The 23064-nt window shown below is 41.5% G+C and overlaps 1 protein-coding gene across 1 annotated transcript in view; it reads left to right on the top strand.

Moving 5' to 3' along the window:
* The window catches only part of F8 (coagulation factor VIII), a 222598-nt gene that overhangs the window by 7539 nt on the left and 191995 nt on the right, over positions 1-23064 (top strand). The window contains exon 2 of the mRNA XM_025371967.1: positions 22216-22337. Coding sequence (XP_025227752.1) covers positions 22216-22337 — 122 coding nt within the window. The remainder of the gene's footprint in view (positions 1-22215; positions 22338-23064) is intronic.

Genomic DNA, 23064 nt, shown 5'->3' with positions numbered 1-23064 from the left:
AGGGATTTGATGCTATTGTTAATTGTATCATTTTTATTTGTTTTCATTTTTCAATCATTTGTTACTAAAATGTAGAAATTCAGTTGATTTTTGTATATTGACCTTGTTCACTCTAATCTTGTTAATTTGCATTTCAGCTCTAGTAGCATTTTGCACTTCTTTTAGAATTTCTACATATACAATAACGTTGTCTGCAAATGAAGACAGTTTGCTTCTTCCTTTCCAAACTGGATGCTTTTTATTTTTATTTTTTTCATGCCTTACTGCACTGGCAAGAGCTTCCAGTACAATGTTAGATAGAACTGATAGCAGAATCCTTGTCTTGTTCCTGATTTCAGAGGGAAAATATTATTTTACCATTAAGTACAGTTACTTGTAATTTTTTCACAGATGCTCTTTGTCACATTGAGGACGTTTCCTTCTATTCTTGGTGTGAGAGTTTTTATCAAGATTTGATGTTGGATTTTGTCAAATGCTTTTTCTGCATCTATTCAAATGGTCATATGGTTTATCTTGTTTATTCTGTTACGGTGAATTACCTTGATTGATTTTTTAATGAGGAACCAGGTATATATTCCCAGGGAAAAAAATCCACCTGGTTGTGACATATTATATTGGTAATATTTTCGCTATGGACTGAATTGTCTCCACCTCCTCCCGCCCCAAATTCATATGTTGAAGTCCTAACTCTTGATGTAACTGTATTTGGAGATAGGGCTTTTAGGAGGTAAACAAGGTTAAATGAGGTCATAAGGATGGAGTCCTAATCTGATAGGATTGGTGGCCTCTTAAGAAGAGAGAAAGTTCTCTCTCCATACTCATGCACTGAGGAAAAGCCATGTGAACGTACAGCAAGAAGGCAACCATCTACCAGCTGGGAAGAGGGCTCTCACTAGAAACTGACCACGCTGGCACCCTGATGTTGGATTTCCAGCCTCCAGAACTGTGAGAAAATAAGTTTCTGTTATTTAAGTCACCCAATCTCTGGTATTTTGTTATGGAAGACCTGGCCAACTAAAACTGTTTTGTTAAGAGTTTTGGTGGTGGTGATGGTGGTTTTTTAGTTTTTGCGTCTGTGTTCATGATGGATATTTGACTGATTTTCTTATAATGTCATTGTCTGGTTTTGGTATAAGAGTGGTATTAGTCCGTTCTAATGCTGCTATAAGAACATACCCGAGACTGGGTAATTTATAAATGAAAGAGATTTAATGGACTCACATTTCCATATAGCTGGGGAGGCCTCACAAACATGGTTGAAGGCAAAGGAGGAGCAAAGGCACATCTTATGTGGCATGGTGGCAGACAAAAGAGCATTGTACAAGGGAACTGCCCTTTATAAAACCATCAGATCTCTTGAGACTTATTCACTCTCATGTGAACAGCATGGGAATAAATTCCATCTGAGCTGTTGAATTTAATAGTATAAAGTTCAGAATATTTCCTTATCATTTTTTCACTCCTTCGAGGTATGATTTACGTACTGTAAAAATCACCTATTTTCAGTGTGGAGATTTTTTTCCTTTCCTAAATCTTTACTGTGGTTTTGCCTATTCTGAATATTTCATGTAAATGAAGGGATAAAATATGTGGCCTTTTATGTCTGGCATCTTTTGCTTAGCATGTTTTCAGGATTCTTCCATTTTTGCAGAATGACAGAGGAGTTAAAATAAGAAAAGAAAGATATAGTAAGAATGAAACTATTTTCATTTTTTAATTAAAAAAATCTTCCATGTTGTAGTATGTATCAGAATTTAACTCCTTTTTATGGCTGAATAATACTCCATTGTATGGATAGACCACATTTTGTTTATCCATTCATCTGTTGATGGACTTTTGGATTGTTTCCCCTTTTGACAATTATGAATAATGATGCTATAGAACATTCATGTACAAGTCTTTGTGTACATGTGCTTTTATTTCTCTTCAGAATATACTTAGGAATATAATTGCTAGGTCACATGGTAATTCTATGAAGTAGAGGCCCAGATTATCAGTAGCCTGGCATCTAACTAAACAACCATTTATCCATTAAAGTTAGTCTTGTTAACAATTAATATTGAGATAATTTTACTTCATACACTATGTATATTTTAATGTCCATCTAGCATGCAGCCTGAGGCCAGAGAATAATAGTTTGAGTTGAATTGAATAGAATACATCATTAATTTATTATCTAGCTTTCTATTGTTGTATAGGCAGTCACATGTATTTACCAGAAAAAAGTTGATAGAATTTTTATTTTGATGAAACCCTTTTACACTTTAGATTATTTTGATACTGATTAACAGGATAAGCTGACTCTGGACACATCCTGACAGCCTCTGCCAAGGTTTGAAATAAACAGCTGGGAAAATTCAGTTTTATATTATCTGTTCCTGCAGCTGCTCAGTTTCTTCTAACCATGGGTCAGGGAATATAATAGGTTTTCTGATTAGTTTTAGATAAAATGTAAAAGAACAGTTCATGTCAAGGACAATGGTTGCCAAATATATTTGGCAGGATTTCTATATTGAATCCCAAGGGAAATACACAAACAAAACCCCACAAAAGTTAGGAAGGAGTAAAACCCAGGAATCCTGGAACATTTTGTCGCTTACTATGCAGATTAGCCTGAAAGTGTGAGACAGGCAAATAAATCACATGTTTCTGCCACAGTGGAAAATATTCACTCAGATGGCAAAGGTCTCAGGCTGGGGAGCTGGATATTGTCCTGTAATAGTTTCATCTCAGAACTGAACCACACACTTGGAGGGTGTTAATGCTCTTAGGAACGTCTAGTAATTCCGTTTGAATAGAGTCCTGTCCTGAATCACATACTGTCTCACAATCTTGTTTCTCTATCAATTATGTGTTTTCACTCTTCCCTCAGAGAGGGAAAAAGTGTTTCTGTGTGCTCTTGATCCTGTTCCCTTTCTGATCTTCCAATCTCTTGCTCTAGAACATATTTTATATGTGTCTTATATCTTCATTTTAGTCAGAAGCATTTTATTTATTTATTTATTTATTTATTTATTCATTTATTATTTTTTTGAGACAGAGTCTCACTCTGTCCCCCAGGCTGGAGTGCAGTGGTGTGATCTTGGCTGACTGCAACCTCCGCCTCCTGGGTTCAAGCGATTCTCCTGCCTCAGCCTCCTGAGTAGCTGGGATTACAGGCACGCCCCACCACGCCCGGCTGATTTTTGTATTTTTAGTAGACAGGGTTTCATCATGTTGCTCAGGCTGGTGTCGAACTCCTGACCTCAGGTGATACTCCTGCCTTGGCCTTCCAAAGTGCTAGGTTTACAGATGTGAGCCATTGCGTCTGGCCTTTAATCAGAAACATTTAAAGTGAAAGCACTGTGGTAACTTATGTTGAAATACCTTAGAAACCAATGGAAACTGCACAGAGAGGGGGTAGGATAGACTCAGTGGAACCAAGGATATAATGTGGAAAAAGGAGAAAGGTAGCAAACTAGGGATGAGTTGGTGAATGTGAAAGGGCATAATAATGTTAAATGACTAAAAACTACATAGGCTTATGTTAAGACTAGTGCCGTGGAAATGTTTAGAGGTAGATGACATTAAAGTGTGTTTAAATATAAATTAATGTTACAGGTTGTGTTCCCTAGATGTAGACTCTGAGATGAAGATTAACATACAGGAATTTTATTTGGAGTGTTCTTGGGATCAACACCTGAGGAATCAGGGATAGGCAGAGGGAGAAGCACGCTGCCGGGTAGGCTCCAGGACAGCCTTGTTGGACCTTACAGGGAGCTCTGGAGCTGGAATGAACCTTCCAGGTTGGACCAACATGTCCAGGCCTCTGTGTCCCTGCACTGAGCACTCGTGAAGTACTGTCCATCCTGGGACAGGGCAGAGTCGGCCCTGGGAAGAGGCGTGGTCTGCCCAGAGAGGGGGTGGGGCCTGTCCTGGAAATGGGCGGGGCATGCCCTGGTAGAGGGGCGTGGTCTGTCTTGGGAAGGAAGGCGTGCGGCCCCCACAGGCAACATTCCTCTGGGGCAGTCCCTGCGCACACCTCAGCGGAGGTGAAGGCTGACTTCCCACATTCAGCGGCTGGGACTGGGGAGTTCTCTCCTAGGCTGCCATCTGGGCGCCCCTCACCCTCGGTGCTGCTCAGCTCCAGGTCGTCGTGGGTTCAGGGCTCAGCTGCACGCTCCTGCCCGCGCCCTGGGCGTGATGGCACCCCCAGCCCCTGCCATTCTTCCCCCTCGCCCCCTCTCCCCACCATTGCTCTGCATTGCCCTGGGTTAGCCCAGCGGGGCCAGGTGGCTCCCCGCCCTACACTCTAAACCGCCGGTCCCAGAGCTGCAAGGAGGGGCGGCACAGACTCCCCACGTGGCTCATTAGGGATGGTGGTAATCAGAGTTCTTTTGCTGCCACTCTTTGATACCCAAACCCTATGTAATCTTCTTACTGGGGACACAGAATCATCTTTGAATTCATACATATACAGCACCTTGGAGGCTGGCCCTCCATCCTCACAGAGACCTGCCTCCAAGCTGGAGTTTTACCTGTGCCTGGTTGAGGACCCACTCCCTCATCTCTTTTGCTGTACAGTGATTCCCCAGGTCTACACGGTGTTATATGGAATTCCACATCAGTGAATCAAATCCTCTGTAAGATTTCAGATAGTGGTGCTGGCTAAGGCCCTGCAGGGAGGAAAGGCTAAGCTATGCCAAGATTAGGTATGTCAATGAAGTCCTGTCCTTTCTAGGAGGGAAGGAGTCCAGTGTGTCTGGCCACCGAAAAGCTGGTTTCTCTCTGTGATGGACAATACCATATTGCAGCAGTCCCCAACCTTTTTGGCACCAGGGACTGGTTCCGTGGAAGACAATTTTTCCAGAGACTGGTGGGGGGGTTGGGAATGGTTACGGGATGAAACTGACCACCTCAGATCATCAGGCATCAGTTAGGTTCTCATAAGGAGCACAAAACCTAGATCCCTTGCATATGCAGTTCACAGTAGCATTCGCACTCCTATGAGAATCTAATGCGGCAGCTGATCTCACAGGAGGCAGAGCCCAGGCGCTAATGCAAGTGATCAGGAGCCGCTGTAAATACAGATGAAGCTTTGCTCCCTGCCTGTTGCTCACCTCCTGCTATGTGGCCCCATTCCTAACAGACCACGGACTAGTACGGTCAGCGGCCCAGGGGTTGGGCCCAATATGGCATATTGGGAGCTCAGCATTGGTTTTTGTTGCTGGCAGGTTGGACTTTGGTGGCAACAGTAGCTAAATCAGTTTTAGTCAGTAGGAAGCCACACTTTTGGGTCCGTGCATAAATTCTCTCCCTGATGCTATAGCCACTTAGCTCACATCTTGCCAGTACTGGGATGGCCTATGCAGAGGCTGGCTGATGTTAATTGCCAGAGTCATTTTTATCTGTGTTGTTGGTTAGTGCTTCCTTCATGGTGGATGCTTTCTGTTGGCATTAACGTATTACGTGGAGACTTTTCTAGTTTGTGTCCACTCACTAATATGCTTTTTGTCCCAACTTTTTACTGGAAGAGATTCCTTATCAGTACGCTGGGCCCTGGCCTTCAGCCAGTACAGAAAGTCATTTGTCAAGGCCTTCAGTTGGCAGACGTGCTCCCTGGACTACACGCTTTCTCGGGTGTCCCAGAAACCCTGCAATGGAGTGAAATGCAGGGCTACGTGGGAGAGCAGGGAGGCGAGAATTAAGTCAGCCCCACCTTTGCCCAACTCAGTGGGTCTCCTTGAGAGAGGTTTGCAGTTTCGAGGATACTTTTCAGCCAATCTGCTGCGAGATCCTGTGAAGGGGTGTGAAGGGTCTTCCTCTGTGACTGTAGATTGGCCAGTCTCTCCTTGTGTGTCTTAACAGTTTTCATTACACTTTATGTGAATCAATGCAAAACTGCTAGGTTTAAACCGCTCACCATTTTAGGGATCCCTTCTGGATTTTACCTTCCTTAAGAGGAAATTTTCCTCCTTTCCTCAGTTCATCCTTTCTGCCTTGGCTTTGACATGGTCTGGAGGCCACAGAGCCTCCTCCTGAGAGCCTCTCTCTGGTGTGTCTCTTTGTGTCTGTCCATCGCTCTCCTCTGGATCATTCCCTGTGGTTCCTGTTGGGCGTGGCTCCCATAAACGCACATAGCAGGGTCTGCTTTGTCTGCAACCTGATGCATTGTTATTTTCCACCAAAACTCGCAGTCCAAACATAACATTTCCGGGCCACACTCTTTGTCAGAGCTCCAGGGACACAACCCTGGGGACCTGCTGGAAGGTGCCAGCGTGACGTGTGCCTAGATGTGTTTTCCCTCAGTTACCACCTCGTTCCTGTGGTTCTGGTGGCTGGAGGGTGACTGCGTGCTTCACGAAGGAGGTCCTTACTGCTTCACATCCACCCTTTTCACGGAAAGCCCTTTGTCACATGTTTTCAGTGTTTCTAAGCGATTTTCTGCCAATCTTGTCTGCTAAGATTGTGGGGCAGTGTTTCCACAAATTTATAGCTGGCAGTGAATTGTCCCAAAGCAAATCAGACGGAATAAAATGTTTCCAACATTATTCAAATGCTGACAACTTATGTGCTTCCTTGGGCGATTTGACAACTTTTTAAACACACGAATAAAAATTATTGTCTGCTTCTTTCTCCTTTTTCTTTCTTTTTTTTCTGGCATACAGAAAGTTTATAGGAGGGAGATCCTCTGAATCAACACCCATGGGGGAGTGAAGGAAGCAGCATTGGGTAAAAGAAGTTGAGGTGATACAGTCTGAACAAAGGTCAATCCCACAGGCAGCTCAAGCTAGGATGGCTCTGCAGAGATGTTCTCTATTGAGGCAAGTTGTCTGAACCTATATAGTCCCACATTTACCAGGAATAAGGCATGAGTTTGGGTGTGGTGACTGACTTCAGCCAAAATTGGTTCCCGGAGAGGAATTCAGATTAGAGTTGTCAGCTGTCAGCACACCCAGCAGCTTAGGGAATAAGTGCTTTAGTCCTGAAGCGGTGAATCTGGACACCAGCCTCCACTATGGTCCACCATTTCTGCTGCTCAGATTCTTTTGCTTCATAAGTTCTGGAATGGTTCCTTCAGGATTCTGATGGACTCCATTTCCTGGGGAAACAAAAGAGAAAAGTTTGGAACAGAGCACAACTCCTGCTGCTTTAGCTTTTCTTGAGTCTGCAACTGGTACTCATCATCTTCCCCTTCTACTCCCCATTCTAGATCCCTCCCCCCACCACCCTCTCAATATGTACTTCTGCTGGTCCAAATAGGTTACCAGATAAGGTACCTGGTCATCATGCCCTTTGTAAGCCATGACTATACTTGTCCATTTATCATCAACATTGAACAAGGGAATACTAAGAGATACCCAAGCAGATGACCTGGCTGCCAAATATATTCTCCTCTGTCTCCATTGTGTAATGTCAGCCCTTCCTCCTGATGATCAGGGTTGGTTACTCTTGCCAGAATAGTGACTCTTTTCCTTACCTCTTGGTCTCTTAATAGTGATCTGAAGTAATATGATGGAAACCATAGTTTCAAGTTTAATGAGACTCTTGATGTGTCCATTGGTGGGCGTATTCCCCTTTTAAGAACCAGTACTTCTAAACTCTCAGAGCCCAGAGTTGGGATAAGAGGCATAGTTTCCCTAATTGGGTCACTGGGAGTGATGGTAGTGTGAGGCTTGTCCTACTTCCAGTCCTTGTTTCCCAAAACCATATATTTTACTTAGGAACACATGGCACTAAATGATGGCCGTTGATGTAGAGTATATACTGCATCCTGGAGGATGGTGCCTTATTCTTAAGGGTATTATGTCTAAGCTAGTGCCTCAGCTATGCCTTCAACAAGCTGTCCTACTACTCTATCAGGTGGGTAGCTTCTGGGTAGTGGATTCCATGGTCATGTATCTTCTTGCTTTAAAGTAGTTCTCTTGGTGTGATGCAATGTTATGTAAGATGAAATATTCTGTGAGGCCTTGAATGGTGGTGTTTATTGAGGCTCACCAAGCGACTGAATGATTTTCTTGAGAAATGGTGACATATCAGAGTCTTAGCTTTGGTCTCTGTTACTGACAAGTTGAATATTAACATCAGTAGCTAGATCTGTATTGATGAGTCCATGATGTTGGGCCCATGCATAGCCTCTGCCATGGCTCCTCCATTCATACATCCATTTTGCAATAATTGGGGTACCAACAGCAGAGGCTGGTGAGCATCAAGTGGCTAAGTCATTCAGTCTACTTGGTTGTTTAGTGCTGTTTCTGTGGCTGATGTTCTTTATTCATTCTGTAATGCATGTCCTTTGTAGATTCAATTTCCTTCTCTCTGAACAACTTCTTTGGATATTTATTGAAAGGCAGGTCTACTGGCAATAAATTCCTTCAATTTTTGTTGTCTGAGAAAGTTTTTATTTCTCCTTCATTTTTGAAGGATACTTTCACAGAGTTCAGAATGTTAGGTTGGTTGCTTTTTTCTTTCCCTCAACACTTTAATGTGTCACTGAACTCTTTTTGTTTTTACGGTTTCTGAGGCGAAGTTGGATGTAATTTTTATCTTTGCTCCTCTGTAGATAAAGTATTTTTCCCCATCTGGTTTCTTACAACATGTTTTGTCTTTGATTTTCTGGAGTTCGAATATAATATGCCTAGGTGTAGGGGTTTTTTATTTGTTTGTTCATTTGCATCCATCTTTTTTTTTTTTTTTTTTTGAGATGGAGCCTCACTCTCTCGCCCATGCTGGAGTGCAGTGGCACGAACTCGGCTCACTGCAATCTCCGTCTTCCGGGTTCACACCATTTTCCTGCCTCAGCCTCCCAAATAGCTGGGACTACAGGCACCTGCTACCATGTCCGGCTAACTTTTTTTGGATTTTTTAGTAGAGACGGGGTTTCACTGTGTTAGCCAGGATGGTCTCGATCTCCTGACCTCGTGATCCACCCACCTCGGCCTCCCAAAGTGCTGAGATTACAGACATGAGCCACTGCGCCCCAGCTGCATCCATATTCTTTGGTATTCTCTGAGCTTCCTGAATCTGTGGTATGGTGTCTTGTGTCTGCCATTAATTTGGGGGAACTTCTCAGTCATTACTGCTTTAAAAATTTGCTTGTATTCATTTCTGCATTCTTCTTCTGGCGTTTCCATTTGTAACGTGTATGTTACAACTTTTGTAGTTGCTGTTCCACAGTTTTTGGACATTCTGGACCCATGCATAGCCTCTGCCATGGGTTTTTGTTTGTTTGTTTGTTTTTTGTTTTTTTTTTTTGGTGTGTTTTTGTTTTTGTTTTTGTTTTTTCAGTCTTATTCTCTTTGCTTTTCGGTTTTGGAAGTTTCTATTGTCATATCCTCAAGCTCAGAGATTCTTTCCTCAGTCATGTCTTGTCTACCAATGAGCCCATCAAAGACATTCTTCATCTCTGTTACAGTGTTTTTGATCTGTAGCCTTTCTTTTTTATTCTGTCTTAGAATTTCCATCTTTTTCCTTACAATATACATCTGTCATTGCACATTGTCTACTTTTTACATTAAAACCCTTAGCATATTAATCATAGTTTAAAAAATTCCTGGTCTGATAATTATGACATTCCTGCCATATTTGACTCTGGTTCTGATGCTTGCTTGTTCAGTCTCTTCAAATTGTGTAGGTTTTGCCCTTTAGTATGCCATGTAATTTCTTGTTAAAAGGTGGACATGATGTGCTGGGTAAGAAGAACTTCAGTAAATAGGCCTGTAGTGATGTGGTGGTATTGTAGTGGGAGGGAAAGTGTTCTATAGTCCTATGGATTAGGTTTCAGTCTTTGGGTGAGCCTGTGCCCCTGAACTATGCCCTTCATCGGTGCTTCTCTGATTTCCCAAACCCCCGTAGGTTGTACAAGATAGCTAGAAGGGGATGGAGTTGGATATTTGCTTTTCCCTAAGTGGGTTAGGCTCTGATATAAGAGCAGAATGTTCTGGCATATTTCAAATGGTTACTTCTCCCTTGTTCCTGCCAGAAACACAGGGATTTTTCTTCAATATTTATTATGAGGACCTGGTAGAGCTCCTAGAGGTAAAACTCACAACAGCATGGGAACCCATCTATTACTGGGTCCCCTGAGGGTTTTTTTTTTTTTTCAGTCCATAGCAGCTGGTTTAGTTGTTGAATAGGTAATACACTTCCATGGTTTAAAAACAGAAAAACATACAGAAGGTGTCTAGTGATAAGCTCCTCCCAGCTCCTGTTCCTGTTGTTATGTTGTCAGACCCCAAAATATAACCACTGTTATGGATTCCCTGTGCATTTTTCTAGAGTTTTTTTCTTTCTTTCTTTTCTTTTTTTTTAAATTATACTTTAAACTCTAGGGTATATGTGCACAACGTGCAGGTTTGTTATGTATGTATACATGTGCCATGTTGGTGCGCTGCACCCATTAACTTGTCATTTACATTAGGTATATCTCCTAATGCTATCCCTCCCCCCTCTCCCCACCCCACAACAGGCCCTGGTGTGTGATGTTCCCCTTCCTATGTCCAAGTGATCTCATTGTTCAATTCCTGCCTATGAGTGAGAACATGTGGTGTGTGGTTTTCTGTCCTTGTGATAGTTTGCTGAGAATGATGGTTTCCAGCTGCATCCATGTCCCTCCCTACAAAGAACATGAACTCATCCTTTTTTATGGCTGCATAGTATTCCATGGTGTATATGTGCCACATTTTCTTAATCCAGTCTATCATTGATGGACATTTGGGCTGGTTCCAAGTCTTTGCTATTGTGAATAGTGCCGCAATAAACATACGTGTGCATGTGTTTTTATAGCAGCATGATTTATAATCCTTTGGATATATACCCAGTAATGGGATGGCTGGGTCAAATGGTATTTCTAGTTCTAGATCCTTGAGGAATCGCCACACTGTCTTCCACAATGCTTGAACTGGTTTACAGTCCCACCAACAGTGTTCCTATTTCTCCACATCCTCTCCAGCACCTGTTGTTTCCTGACTTTTTAATGATCGCCATTCTAACTGGTGTGAGATGGTATCTCATTGTGGTTTTGATTTGCATTTCTCTAATGACCAGTGATGTGAGCATTTTTTTATGTGTCTGTTGGCTGCATAAATGTCTTCTTTTGAGAAGTGTCTGTTCATATCCTTTGCCCACTTTTTGATGGGGTTGTTTTTTTCTTGTAAATTTATTTGAGTTCTTTGTAGGTTCTGCATATTAGCCCTTGGTCAGATGAGTAGATTGCAAAAATTTTCTCCCATTCTGTAGGTTGCCTGTTCACTCTGATGGTAGTTTCTTTTGCTGTGCACAAACTCTTTAGTTTAATTAGATCCCATTTGTCAATTTTGGCTTTTGTTGCCATTGCTTTTGGTGTTTTAGACATGAAGTCCTTACCCATGCCTATGTCCTGAATGGTATATTGCCTAGGTTTTCTTCTAGGGTTTTTATGGTTTTAGGTCTAACATTTAAGTCTCTAATCCATCTTGAATTAATTTTTGTATAAGGTGTAAAGAAGGGATCCAATTTGAGCTGTCTACATATGACTAGCCAGTTTTCCCAGCACCATTTATTAAATAGGAAATCCTTTCCCCATTTCTTGTTTTTGTCAGGTTTGTCAAAGATCAGATGACTGTAGATGTGTGGTATTATTTCTGAGGACTCTGTTCTGTTCCATTGGTCTATATCTCTGTTTTGGTACCAGTACCATGCTGTTTTGATTACTGTAGCCTTGTAGTATAGTTTGAAGTCAGGTAGTGTGATGCCTCCAGCTTTATTCTTTTGGATTAGGATTGTCTTGGCAATGTAGGCTCTTTTTTGGTTCCATATGAACTTTAAAGTAGTTTTTTCCAATTCTGTGAAGAAAGTCAGTGGTAGCTTAATGGGGATGGCATTGAATCTATAAATTACCTTGGACAGTATGGCCATTTTCACGATATTGATTCTTCCTATTCATGAGCATGGAATGTTCTTCCATTTGTTTGTGTCCTCTTTTATTTCATTGAGCAGGGGTTTGTAGTTCTCCTTGAAGGGGTCCTTCACATCCCTTGTAAGTTGGATTCCTAGTATTTTATTCTCTTTGAAGCAATTGTGAATGGGAGTTCACTCATGATTTGACTCTCTGTTTGTCTGTTATTGGTGTATAAGAATGCTTGTGTATTTTGCACATTAATTTTGTATCCTGAGACTTTGCTGAAGTTGCTTATCAGATTAAGGAGATTTTGGACTGAGACGATTGTAAATATACAATCATGTCATCTGCAAAGAGGAAAAATTGGACTTCCTCTTTTCCTAATTGAATATTCTTTATTTCTTTCTCCTGCCTGATTGCCCTGGGCAGAACTTTCAACACTATGTTGAATAGGAGTGGTGAGAGAGGGCATCCCTGTCTTGTGCCAGTTTTCAAAGGGAATGCTTCCAGTTTTTCCCCATTCAGTATGATATTGGCTGTGGGTTTGTCATAAATAGCTCTTATTATTTTGAGATACGTTCCATCAATACCAAATTTATTGAGAGTTTTTAGCATGAAGGCCTGTTGAATTTTTTCAAAGGCCTTTTCTGCATCTATTGAGATAATCATGTGGTTCTTGTCTTTGGTTCTGTTTATGCTGCATTATGTTTATTGATTTGCATATGTTGAACCAGCCTTGCATCCCAGAGATGAAGCCCACTTGATCGTGGTGGATAAGCTTTTTGATGTGCTGCTGGATTCGGTTTGCCAGTATTTTATTGAGGATTTTTGCATCAATGATCATCAGGGATATTCTCTTTTTTGTTTTATCTTTGCCAGACTTTGGTATCAGGATGATGTTGGCCTCATAAAATGAGTTAGGGAGGATTCCCTCTTTTTCTATTGATTGGAATAGTTTCAGAAGGAATGGTACCAGCTCCTCCTTGTACCTCTGGTAGAATTCGGCTGTGAATCTGTCTGGTCCTGGACTTTTTTTGGTTGGTAGACTATTAATTATTGCCTCAATTTCAGAGCCTGCTATTGGTCTATTCAGGGATTCAACTTCTTCCTGGTTTAGTCTTGGGAGAGTGTAAGTGTCCAGGAATTTATCCGTTTCTTCTAGGTTTTCTAGTTTATTTGCGTAGAGGTGTTTATAGTATTCTCTGATGGTAGTTTGTATTTCTGTGGGGTTGGTGGTGATATCCCGTTTATCATTTTTTATTGCGTCTATTTGATTCTTCTCTCTTTTCTTCTTTATTAGTCTTGCTAGCGGTCTATCAATTTTGTTGATCTTTTCAAAAAACCAGCTCCTGGATTCACTGATTTTTTGAAGAGTTTTTGTGTCTCTATCTCCATCAGTTCTGCTCTGATCTTAGTTATTTCTTGCCTTCTGCTAGCTTTTGAATGTGTTTGCTCTTGCTTCCCTAGTTCTTTTAATTGTGATGTTAGGGTGTCAGTTTTAGATCTTTCCTGCTTTCTCTTGTGGGCGTTTAGTGCTGTAAATTTCCCTCGACACATTGCTTTAAGTGTGTCCCAGAGATTCTGGTATGTCGTATCTCTGTTCTCCTTGGTTTCAAAGAACATCTTCATTTCTGCCTTCATTTTGTTATGTACCCAGTAGTCAATTCAGGAGCAGGTTGTTCAGTTTCCATGTAGTTGAGTGGTTTTGAGTGAGTTTTTAAATCCTGAGTTCTAGTTTGATTGCACTGTGGCCTGAGAGACAGTTTGTATAATTTCTGTTCTTTACATTTGCTGAGGAGTGCTTTACTTCCAACTATGTGGTCAATTTTGGAATAAGTGCGATGTGGTGCTGAGAAGAATGTATGTTCTGTTGATTTGGGGTGGAGAGTTCTGTAGATGTCTATTAGGTCTGCTTGGTGCAGAGCTGAGTTCAATTCCTGGATATCCTTTTTAACGTTCTGTCTCGTTGATCTGTCTAATGTTAACAGTGGGGTGTTAAAGTCTCCCCTTATTATTGTGTGGGAGTCTGAGTCGCTTTGTAAGTCTTTAAGGACTTGCTTTATGAATCGGGGTGCTCCTGTATTGGGTGCATATATATTTAGGATAGTTAGCTCTTCTTGTGGAATTGATCCCTTTACCCTTATGTAATGGCCTTCTTTGTCTCTTTTGATCTTTGTTGGTTTAAAGTCTGTTTTATCAGAGACTAGGATTGCAACCTGTGCCTTTTTTTGTTTTCCATTTGCTTGGTAGATCTTCCTCTATCCCTTGAGCCTATGTGTGTCTCTGCATGTGAGATGGGTCTCCTGAATACAGCACACTGATGGGTCTTGATTCTTTATCCAATTTGCCAGTCTGTGTCTTTTAATTGGAGCATTTAGCCCATTTACTTTTAAGTTTAATATTGTTATGTCTGAATTTGGTCCCATCATTATGATGTTAGCTTGTTATTTTGCTTGTTAGTTGCCGCAGTTTCTTCCTAGCATTGGTTACTGAAGCTTGTGCATTTGTCACGTAGTTCTCATGCCATGGTTTTCAGCTCTATCAGGTCATTTAAGGACTTCTCTACATTGGTTATTCTAGTTAGCCATTTATCTAATCTTTTTTCAAGGTTTTTAGCTTCTTTGCAATGGGTTTGAACTTCCTCCTTTAGCTCGGAGAAGTTTGATTGTCTGAAGCTTTCTTCTCTCAACTGGTCAAAGTCATTCTCCATCCAGCTTTGTTCCATTGCTGGCGAGGAGCGGCATTCCTTTGGAGGGACAGAGGCACTCTGATTTTTAGAATTTTGGGCTTTTCTGCACTGCTTTTTCCCTATCTTTGTGGTTTTATCCGCCTTTGGTCTTTGATGATGGTGACATACAGATGGGGTTTTGGTGTGGATGTCCTTTCTGTTTGTTAGGTTTCCTTCTAACAGTCAGGACCGTCAGCTGCAGGTCTGTTGGAGTTTTCTTGAGGTCCACTCCAGACCCTGTTTGCCTGGGTATCAGTGGAGGCTCCAGAAGAGTGAATATTGCTGAACAGCAATTGTTGCTGCCTGATCGTTCCTCTGGAAGCTTCATCTCAGAGGGGTATCCGGCCATTTGAGGTGTGTTGTGTCCGTCTGCCCCTAATTGGGGGTGTCTCCCAGTTAGGCTACTTGGGTGTCAGGGACCCACTTGAGCAGGCAGTCTGTCCATTCTCAGATCTCAAACTCTGTGCTGGAAGAACCACTACTCTCTTCAAAGCTGTTAGACAGGGACATTTACATCTGCAGAGGTTTCTGCTGCCTTTTGTTTGGCTATGCCCTGTCCCCAGAGATGGAGTCTACAGAGGCAGGCAGGCCTCCTTGAGCTGTGGTGGGCTCCACCCAGATCGAGCTTCCAGGCCGCTTTGTTTACCTACTTAAGCCTCAGAAATGGCGGGCACCCCTTCCCCAACATCCCTGCCGCCTTGCTGTTAGATCTCAGACTGCTGTGCTAGCAATGAGGGAGGCTCCATGGGCATGGGACCCTCTGAGCCAGGCGCAGGATATAATCTCCTGGTGTGCCATTTGCTAAGACCCTTGGAAAAGCACAGTATTAGGGTGGGAGTGACCCGATTTTCCAGGTGCTGTGTGTCACGGTTTCTGTTGGCTAGGAAAGGGAATTCCCTTCCCCCTTGCGGTTGCTGGGTGAGGCTATGCCTTGCCCTGCTTTGGCTCTCACTCGTTGGGCTGCACCCACTGTCCTGCACCCACTGTCCGACACACCCCAGTGAGATGAACCTGGTACCTCAGTTGGAAATGCAGAAATCGCCTGTCTTCTGTGTTGCTCACACTGGGAGCTGTAGCCAGGAGCTGTTCCTATTTGGCCATCTTGGAACCTTTTCTTTCTTTCTTTTTTTTTTCAAATGGATTCTTGCTCTGTCACCCAGGCTGGAGTGCAGTTGTGTGATCTCAGCTCACTACAACCTCTGCCTCCCAGGCTCAAGCAATTCTCCTGCCTCAGACTCCCAAATAGCTGGGATTATAAACACATGCCACCACTCCCCACTAATTTTTGTACTTTTGGTGGAGACAGGGTATCACCATGTTGGCCAGGCTGGTCTCGAACTCCTGACCTCAAGTGATTGAGCTGCCTCCCAAAGTGCTGGGATTACAGGCATGAGCCACCATGCCCGCCCCCCTCCTCAATGGAGTTTTAAACTCTCAGACTTGTCCACACTGAGCTTGCAGCAATTTGTCAATTACAGTTCAGGTTTTCCTACCCTGATGCTGGTTCCCATGGAAGTTTCTGTGCTTAGATTTTGGCTTCAGTAAGTTGTGATTCTCTGTATTCACCTGTCTTTCCAATGTGTGGGGGCAGCAGATTGACCTGTGACCTCACTTCTCTGGCTTATCTGAAGAAGAGTTGTTGATTTTTTCAGTTTATTCAGCTTTTTACTTGTTAAGACGGAGTAGCACCTTCTAAGCTCCTTACATGCCAGACTGGAAACCAGAAGTCTGATTGTCTACTTTTTAAGTATGTTGCCTTTTCAAAATTAAAAATTACTCACACCAATCGTTCTCAAACTTTTCCAAAAAATGTAAGAGGGAACATCTCTCAACTCATTCTATGAGGTCAGCACTACCCTGATCCCAAAGCCAGACAGAGACATTATGAGAAAACAAAAACAAAAACAAAACAAACAAACAAAAACTACAGGCCGGTATCTCTTATCATGCAAAAATCCTCAACAAAATACTAGCAAATCAAGTCCAGGAGCATATTAAAAGGATTATGCAGCATGACTACATGGGATTTACTCCTGGAATGCAAGGATGTTTTAATATACAAAAATCAGTCAATGTGATACACCACATTAACAGAACGAAGGACAAAATGTGATTATCTCAATTGATGCAGAAAAATCTTTTGACAAAATTCAATACCCTTTCATGATGATAACACTCAACAAACTAGGAATAAAAGGAAACTATATCAACATAGTACGAACCATATGTGAAAAACCCACAGCGAACATCATACTCAATGGTGAAAAACTGAAAGCTTTTCCTCTAAGATCAGGAACAAGACAAGGATGACCCCTTTCACCACTTCTACTCAACATAGTGCTGGAAGTCCTAGTCAGAGCAATTAGGGAAGAAAAAGAAATAAAATACATCCAAACTGGAAAGGAAGAAGCAAAATTATCTCTGTTCACAGATGATGTAATCATTTTTGTAGAAAACCCTAACAATCACACATACAGACAGAAACACACACATAAACACATACCACTGTTGGAACTAGTCAATCAATTCAACAGAGTAGCAGGATACAAAGTCAACACAAAAAAATAAATTGTGGCTGGGCATGGTGGCTCACACCTGTAATCCTGCACTTTGGGAGGTCAAGGCAGGAAGTTTGTTTGAGGCCAAGAGTTGGAGATCAGCCTGGGCAACATAGCAAGACCCTGTCTCAAAAAATTTAAAAAAAGATTAGCCAGAGGTGGTGGTGCAAGTCTGTAGTCCCAGTTACTTGGGAGGCTAAGGTGGGAGGATCACTTGAGCTCAAGAGTTCAAGGCTGCAGTAAAGCTATGATTGTGCCACTGCACTCCAGTGACAGACCATGACCCTCTATCCTAAAAAAAGTAAATAAAAATTTAAAACATCAGTTGCATTTATATGCACCAAAAATGAACACTTCAAAGGAAATTAAGGAAATAATTCCACCTACAATAGCATATAAAAGAATAAAATACTTAGGAATTAACCTAACCAAGGAGGTGAAACACTTGTGCAATGAAAACAACAAAATATTCCTGAAGGAAATTAAAGGAAACATAAATGAATTGAAAGACATCCTATGTTAATGGATTGGAAGACAATATTGTTAAGGTGTCAATATTGTTAAGATGTCAATTTATAGATTTAATGCAATCTCTATCAAAATTCCTGTGACATTTCTTGCAGAAATAGAAAAACTCACGCAAAAATTCATATAGAATCTCAAGGGGCCGGGCATGGTGGTTCATGCCTATAATCCTAGCACTTTCGGAGGCCAAGGCGGGTGGATCACGAGGTCAGGAGATCGAAACCATCCTGGCTAACACGGTGAAACCCTGTCTCTACTAAAAACACAAAACATTAGCCGGGTGTGGTGGTGGGAGGAGGCTGAGGCAGGAGAAGGGCATGAACCCAGGAGGTGGAGCTTGCAGTGAGCCGAGATTACGCCATTGCACTCCAACCTGGGTGACAGAGCAAGACTCTGTCTCAAAAAAAAAAAAAGAAAAAAAAAAAAAAAAGAAAAAAATCTCAAAGGACACAGAATAGCCAAAATAACTCTAAAAAGAACAAAGTTAAAGGACTCATATTTCTTGATTTCAAAACTTACTACAAAGCTACAGTAATCAAAACAGTGTGGTACTGGCATAAAGATAGACATATAGACCAATGGAATAGAATAAGGAGTCCAGAAATAAGCCCTTTTGTATATGGCCAAATGATCTTCTACAAGGGTGCCAAGACCATTCAATAGGAAAACAATAGTCTTCAACAAACAGTGCTGGGAAAACTGGTTATCTACATGAAAAAGAATGAAGTTGAACCCTTATCTAACACCATATAAAAATTAACTCAAAATGGATCCATTACCTAAATGTAAGACCTAAAATTATAAAACTCTCAGGAGAAAACATAGGGCAAAACTTTGTGACATTGGATTTGGCAATGACTGTTTGGATATGACACCAAAGGCATAGGCAATGAAAGAAAAACACAAATTGGACTTCATGAAAAAATTTTAAATTTGTTCATCAAAAGACACCATCAGCAGAGTTAAAAGACAACCCATAGAATGGGAGAAAATCTTTGCAAATCATATAAGAGATTACTATCCAGAATATATGGAGAACTCCTAAAACTCAACAACAAGAAAGCAGACAACCTGATTTTAAAATGGGCAAAGGACTTGAGTAGGCATTCCTCCAAAGAAGATATACAAATGGCCAATAAGTACATGAAAAGATGCTCAACATCACCAATCATTAGAGAAATATAAATCAAAACTACAAAGAGATACCGCCTCACACCCATTAGGATGGCTACTATCAAAACTAAAACAGAAAATAATGAGTGTTGGTGAGGATGTGGAGAAATTGGAACCTTTGTGCACTGTTGGGAATGTAAAAGTGGTACAGCTGCTGTGGAAAACAATAGGGCAGTTTCTCAAAAAATTAAACAGAATTACCATATGATCCAGCAACTCGACTTCTGGCTATATATGCAAAAGAACTGAAATGGGGTCTTAAAGAGATATTTATACATCAATTGTATTAGGGTTCTTCAATGAAACAGATCCAAGAGTGTGTGTGTGTGTGTGGGTGTGGGTGTGTGTGTGTATATATATATATGTGTGTGTGTCTGTGTGTGTGTGTGGTAAAAATACAGGGTTCAAGTCAGAAGGCAGAACCAAGAATGCTTATGTCCAAGGGCAGAAGATAGATGTCCCAGTTCAAACAGGGAAAGTGAATTTGCCCTTCCTCTGTCTTTTTGTTCTATTCAGGCCCTCAGTGGAATGGATAATGCCCACCCACATTGGTGAGAGTGATCTTCTTTACAAATTCAAATGCTATTCTCTTCTGGAAACATCGTCACAGACATACCTAGAAATACTGTTTTACCATGTATCTGAGCATGTCTTAGCCCAGTCAAGTTGACATATAAAATTAACCATCATATCCATGTTCATAAGCAGCATTATTCACAATAGCTAAAATGTAGAAGTCCTGCAAGTGTCTATTGACAGATGAATGGATAATCTAAATGTGGTATATACACACAAAGCATTACGAAAGAAGGAAATTCTGACACATGCTACGACATAGATGAACCTTGAGTATATTATGCTAAGTGAAATAAGCCAGTCACAAAAAGACAAATGCTGTATGATTCCACTTATATTGGGTACTTTGAGTAGTCACAATCATACAGAAAGTAGAATGGTAGATGCCAGAGACTGGGGGAGGTGAGAGTTATTATTTAATGTTTATACAGTTTCAGTTTGCAACATAAAATTAATTCTGGAGGTGAATGGGAGAATATTACACATGTTTTCTTTTTTGAGATGGGATCTCACTCTGTTGCCCAGGCTGGAGTACAGTTTTGCGATCATAGCTCACTGCAGCCTCAACCATCTGAGCTCAAGTGATCCTCCCACCACAGGCGCCAAAGTAGCTAAGACCACAGGTGCACACCACCACGCCTGGCTAATTATTATTATTTGTAGAGGCCAGGTATTGCTATGTTGCCCAGGCTGGTGTTGAACTCCTGGGCTCAAGTGATCCTTCTGCCCTGGCCTCCCAAAGTACTGGGATTACAGGTGTGTGCCACCACACCTGGCCAGAATATTTAATACTACTGAACTGTACATTTAAACATGGTTAGGCTGGGCGTGGTGCCTCACGCCTATAATCCCAGCACTTTGGGAGGCCAAGGAGGGTGAATTGCTTGAGCCCAGGAGTTTGACACCAGCCTGGGCAACATGGTGAAACCCTGTCTCTACAAAAAAATTAGCTAGGCATGGTGGCGCACGCCTGTAGTCCCAGCTACTCTGGCGGCTGAGGCGGGAGGATCGCTCGAACCTGGGAGGCGGATCTCGCCACTGCACTCCAGCCTGAGCGACCGAGTGAGACCCTGTCAAAAAAAAAAAAAAAAGATTAAGATAGTAAATTTTATGTGTATTTTACCACGATTATTAAAACTGAAATCCCCATGGGTCACTGATTTACCAATTTAGCTATTTTCACCATTTTTAGATTGTATTTTCCTTCTCTATCTCAGCATTCTGACTAAAGGAAAAGCAAACTTTCTTACAAGAATGAATGATTCTCCAGTGTGGCTGCTCCTGAAAGGAACAATGAGACTTTTGTTATTTCACCACAAGATTGAGAAAGAAATAAACAAGTGATAAATGCCCAGACCCCTTCTTACTCGTTTCACATCCTGATGATCTGAGGCATGGTATGGCTTTTATTCCAAGCATGTGAATACTTACAATCAGAAACTCCCTCTCCTTTCCCTCACTTTATCATTATTGCCGTCATTTATGACAATGGAGGGAGTGTCTCGCTGGATGATATTTGGGGTTCTTTCTTCAGTAGTCCACCATACCGAGCGTTTATTTGTGCTGTTCTCCATCTTTCACATCTACCACTTTTCAAAAGCCCCTGAGAGTCAGTAAGACACGAGACTCAAAACAACTGCTTCACATCTAAGTGTATGTCTTTAAAAATCTCTCCTTTTCCATATTTATGTCTGATGTGCTTTGTTATGGCACAGTGGCATGTAGTATGTGGTTCATAAGTGAATCAATGTACATCTGTGGAGGGCGAATGCTCAATTTTAGATCTATACATGAAAGCTTTTTTTCCAGGGCAGGAGCCTTGCTTTCTCCGACTAAGCCCTTAATTACCCAAATGCCCGTGTGTTGTGCCTTTGGCTTGTTGAAATGATACCAATTGGTAAAATCTGATGGGCGATAAAAGTTAGATGTCCAGAAGCATAAAAGTCAGGAAGAGAGGCTCTTTGTGGCATAGAGAAAGCTGCAAAACTGCTCCGTGGTGTGCAAAACTCATCAGCACATGAAACTAGTGAGTGGAGATAGTCACCTTCAACCACTTTGTAATTTCTACCAATTCACTTGGGGCCAGTGTCCCTTATTCACCAAGATTCACATTGGTCCTTTTGATTATTTGGCTTGAGGAGGCCCCCGACATGCTAAACTGTCACACAGGGAGAGAGGAAAAGTTGGGAACCAGCTTTCACTTAAAACGGCTTTGACAATGGAGGCAAATAATAACATTTTGGGAACATTTATATAAGTAATTATATAATTTCTGATTCAGTAGCTGGTTCATGAATAAATGAGTAATTGGGAGTATCTGAGTGGAGACAAGAATGAGCATTAACGTAGGACTGATTCTGAATTACAGCTCCTGGCACTAGTAGGTTTCAATATACATAGTCTGCTGAAAGGTAATTCTCTCTGTGATATTCCTGGTATCCCTAAGGAGGGAAGTATAATTTTAGGTACATACTGACAAAATTTGAATACAGAGTACTTAGATGAAAGTTATAGCCTGTTTTAGAGATGAAATTGAAGGATGCAGTAGCTATTACTTTGGCAAAGGATTTTTGGCTGATGCAGTGTATGGTTACTGATTTTATGATTCTTATCACATGACACCTAATGTGTCAGTTGACTTGTGAAAACAGTGTTTCAGTTTAATGGATGTTAGGGATTTATATACAACTTCAAATTTACCTCCTTGTTAATAGTAGAAAAGAGTAGTATGGAAGCATTACTTCCAGCTGCTTTTTGAAGCGTCCACCAAAATGAACGACTTTTTCCTTTCTTCACAGATTTCCTCCTAGAGTGCCAAGATCTTTTCCATTCAACACCTCAGTCATGTACAAAAAGACTGTGTTTGTAGAATTCACGGATCACCTTTTCAACATCGCTAAGCCAAGGCCACCCTGGATGGGTAATAAAAACAATGTTGAATGCTAATTATGAAATTGGGTATCTTATTTTCTATCACAGATTCCCCAATCTTGAGGTTGCAGTTAAAAAGTGCAGCTGCCAAAGAGAAGGTTTCCCTAACTGCTACCTATAGGGAAATACACTGACTGCATTTTCTGTCTTTTTACTGGGCCATCTTCCTCTGCTTGGTCTATGCCAACTGCTTACCTCTACTTAGATGTCAAATAAAATATGTAACAACATGTTATGATAGGATATTTTCTGTCCTAGAATTGTTGCTGAGAATTACAGGTGGGAAGTATCCCCTTATTCTAAAGAGAGGTATCAGCCTATCGATTTAGAACTTGTTCAGGTAATAGTCCAAAATTGGTTCTGCAACCCTTAGCGCCTGACTCACCTCCAACCTTGTATTTAAAAAAAGGCTGGGAACTTATGAAAAACTTTAGATTTGAATATTTCTTTGGAGAGCCTCTTTGGTGTTTTATGTGTTGCTTACCCCATGGGGGATGGGAGGCCTGTCCCTCATGTCAAGTTATAATCAAGGAGACCTCGGGAGAACCACTTAGAAGACTGGACAAGGGACCTATGGAACTTGGGAGACACTGACTACTGCCTGGTTTTTATCTGGACAAATTTTCAAGGTCAGAGGCCAAAAGGGCTTCTGATGGAATAGCAGGGGGAGTGAGCTGTAGTGGGAGCTAACTGCACTACCACTGTTAGGTGTAAGG

The sequence above is a fragment of the Theropithecus gelada genome, chromosome X (assembly GCF_003255815.1).
Source record: "Theropithecus gelada isolate Dixy chromosome X, Tgel_1.0, whole genome shotgun sequence".
Classification (NCBI taxonomy): domain Eukaryota; kingdom Metazoa; phylum Chordata; class Mammalia; order Primates; family Cercopithecidae; genus Theropithecus; species Theropithecus gelada.
The sequence above is the reverse complement of the archived record's forward strand: the minus strand, read 5'-3'. Positions and strand labels throughout refer to the sequence as shown.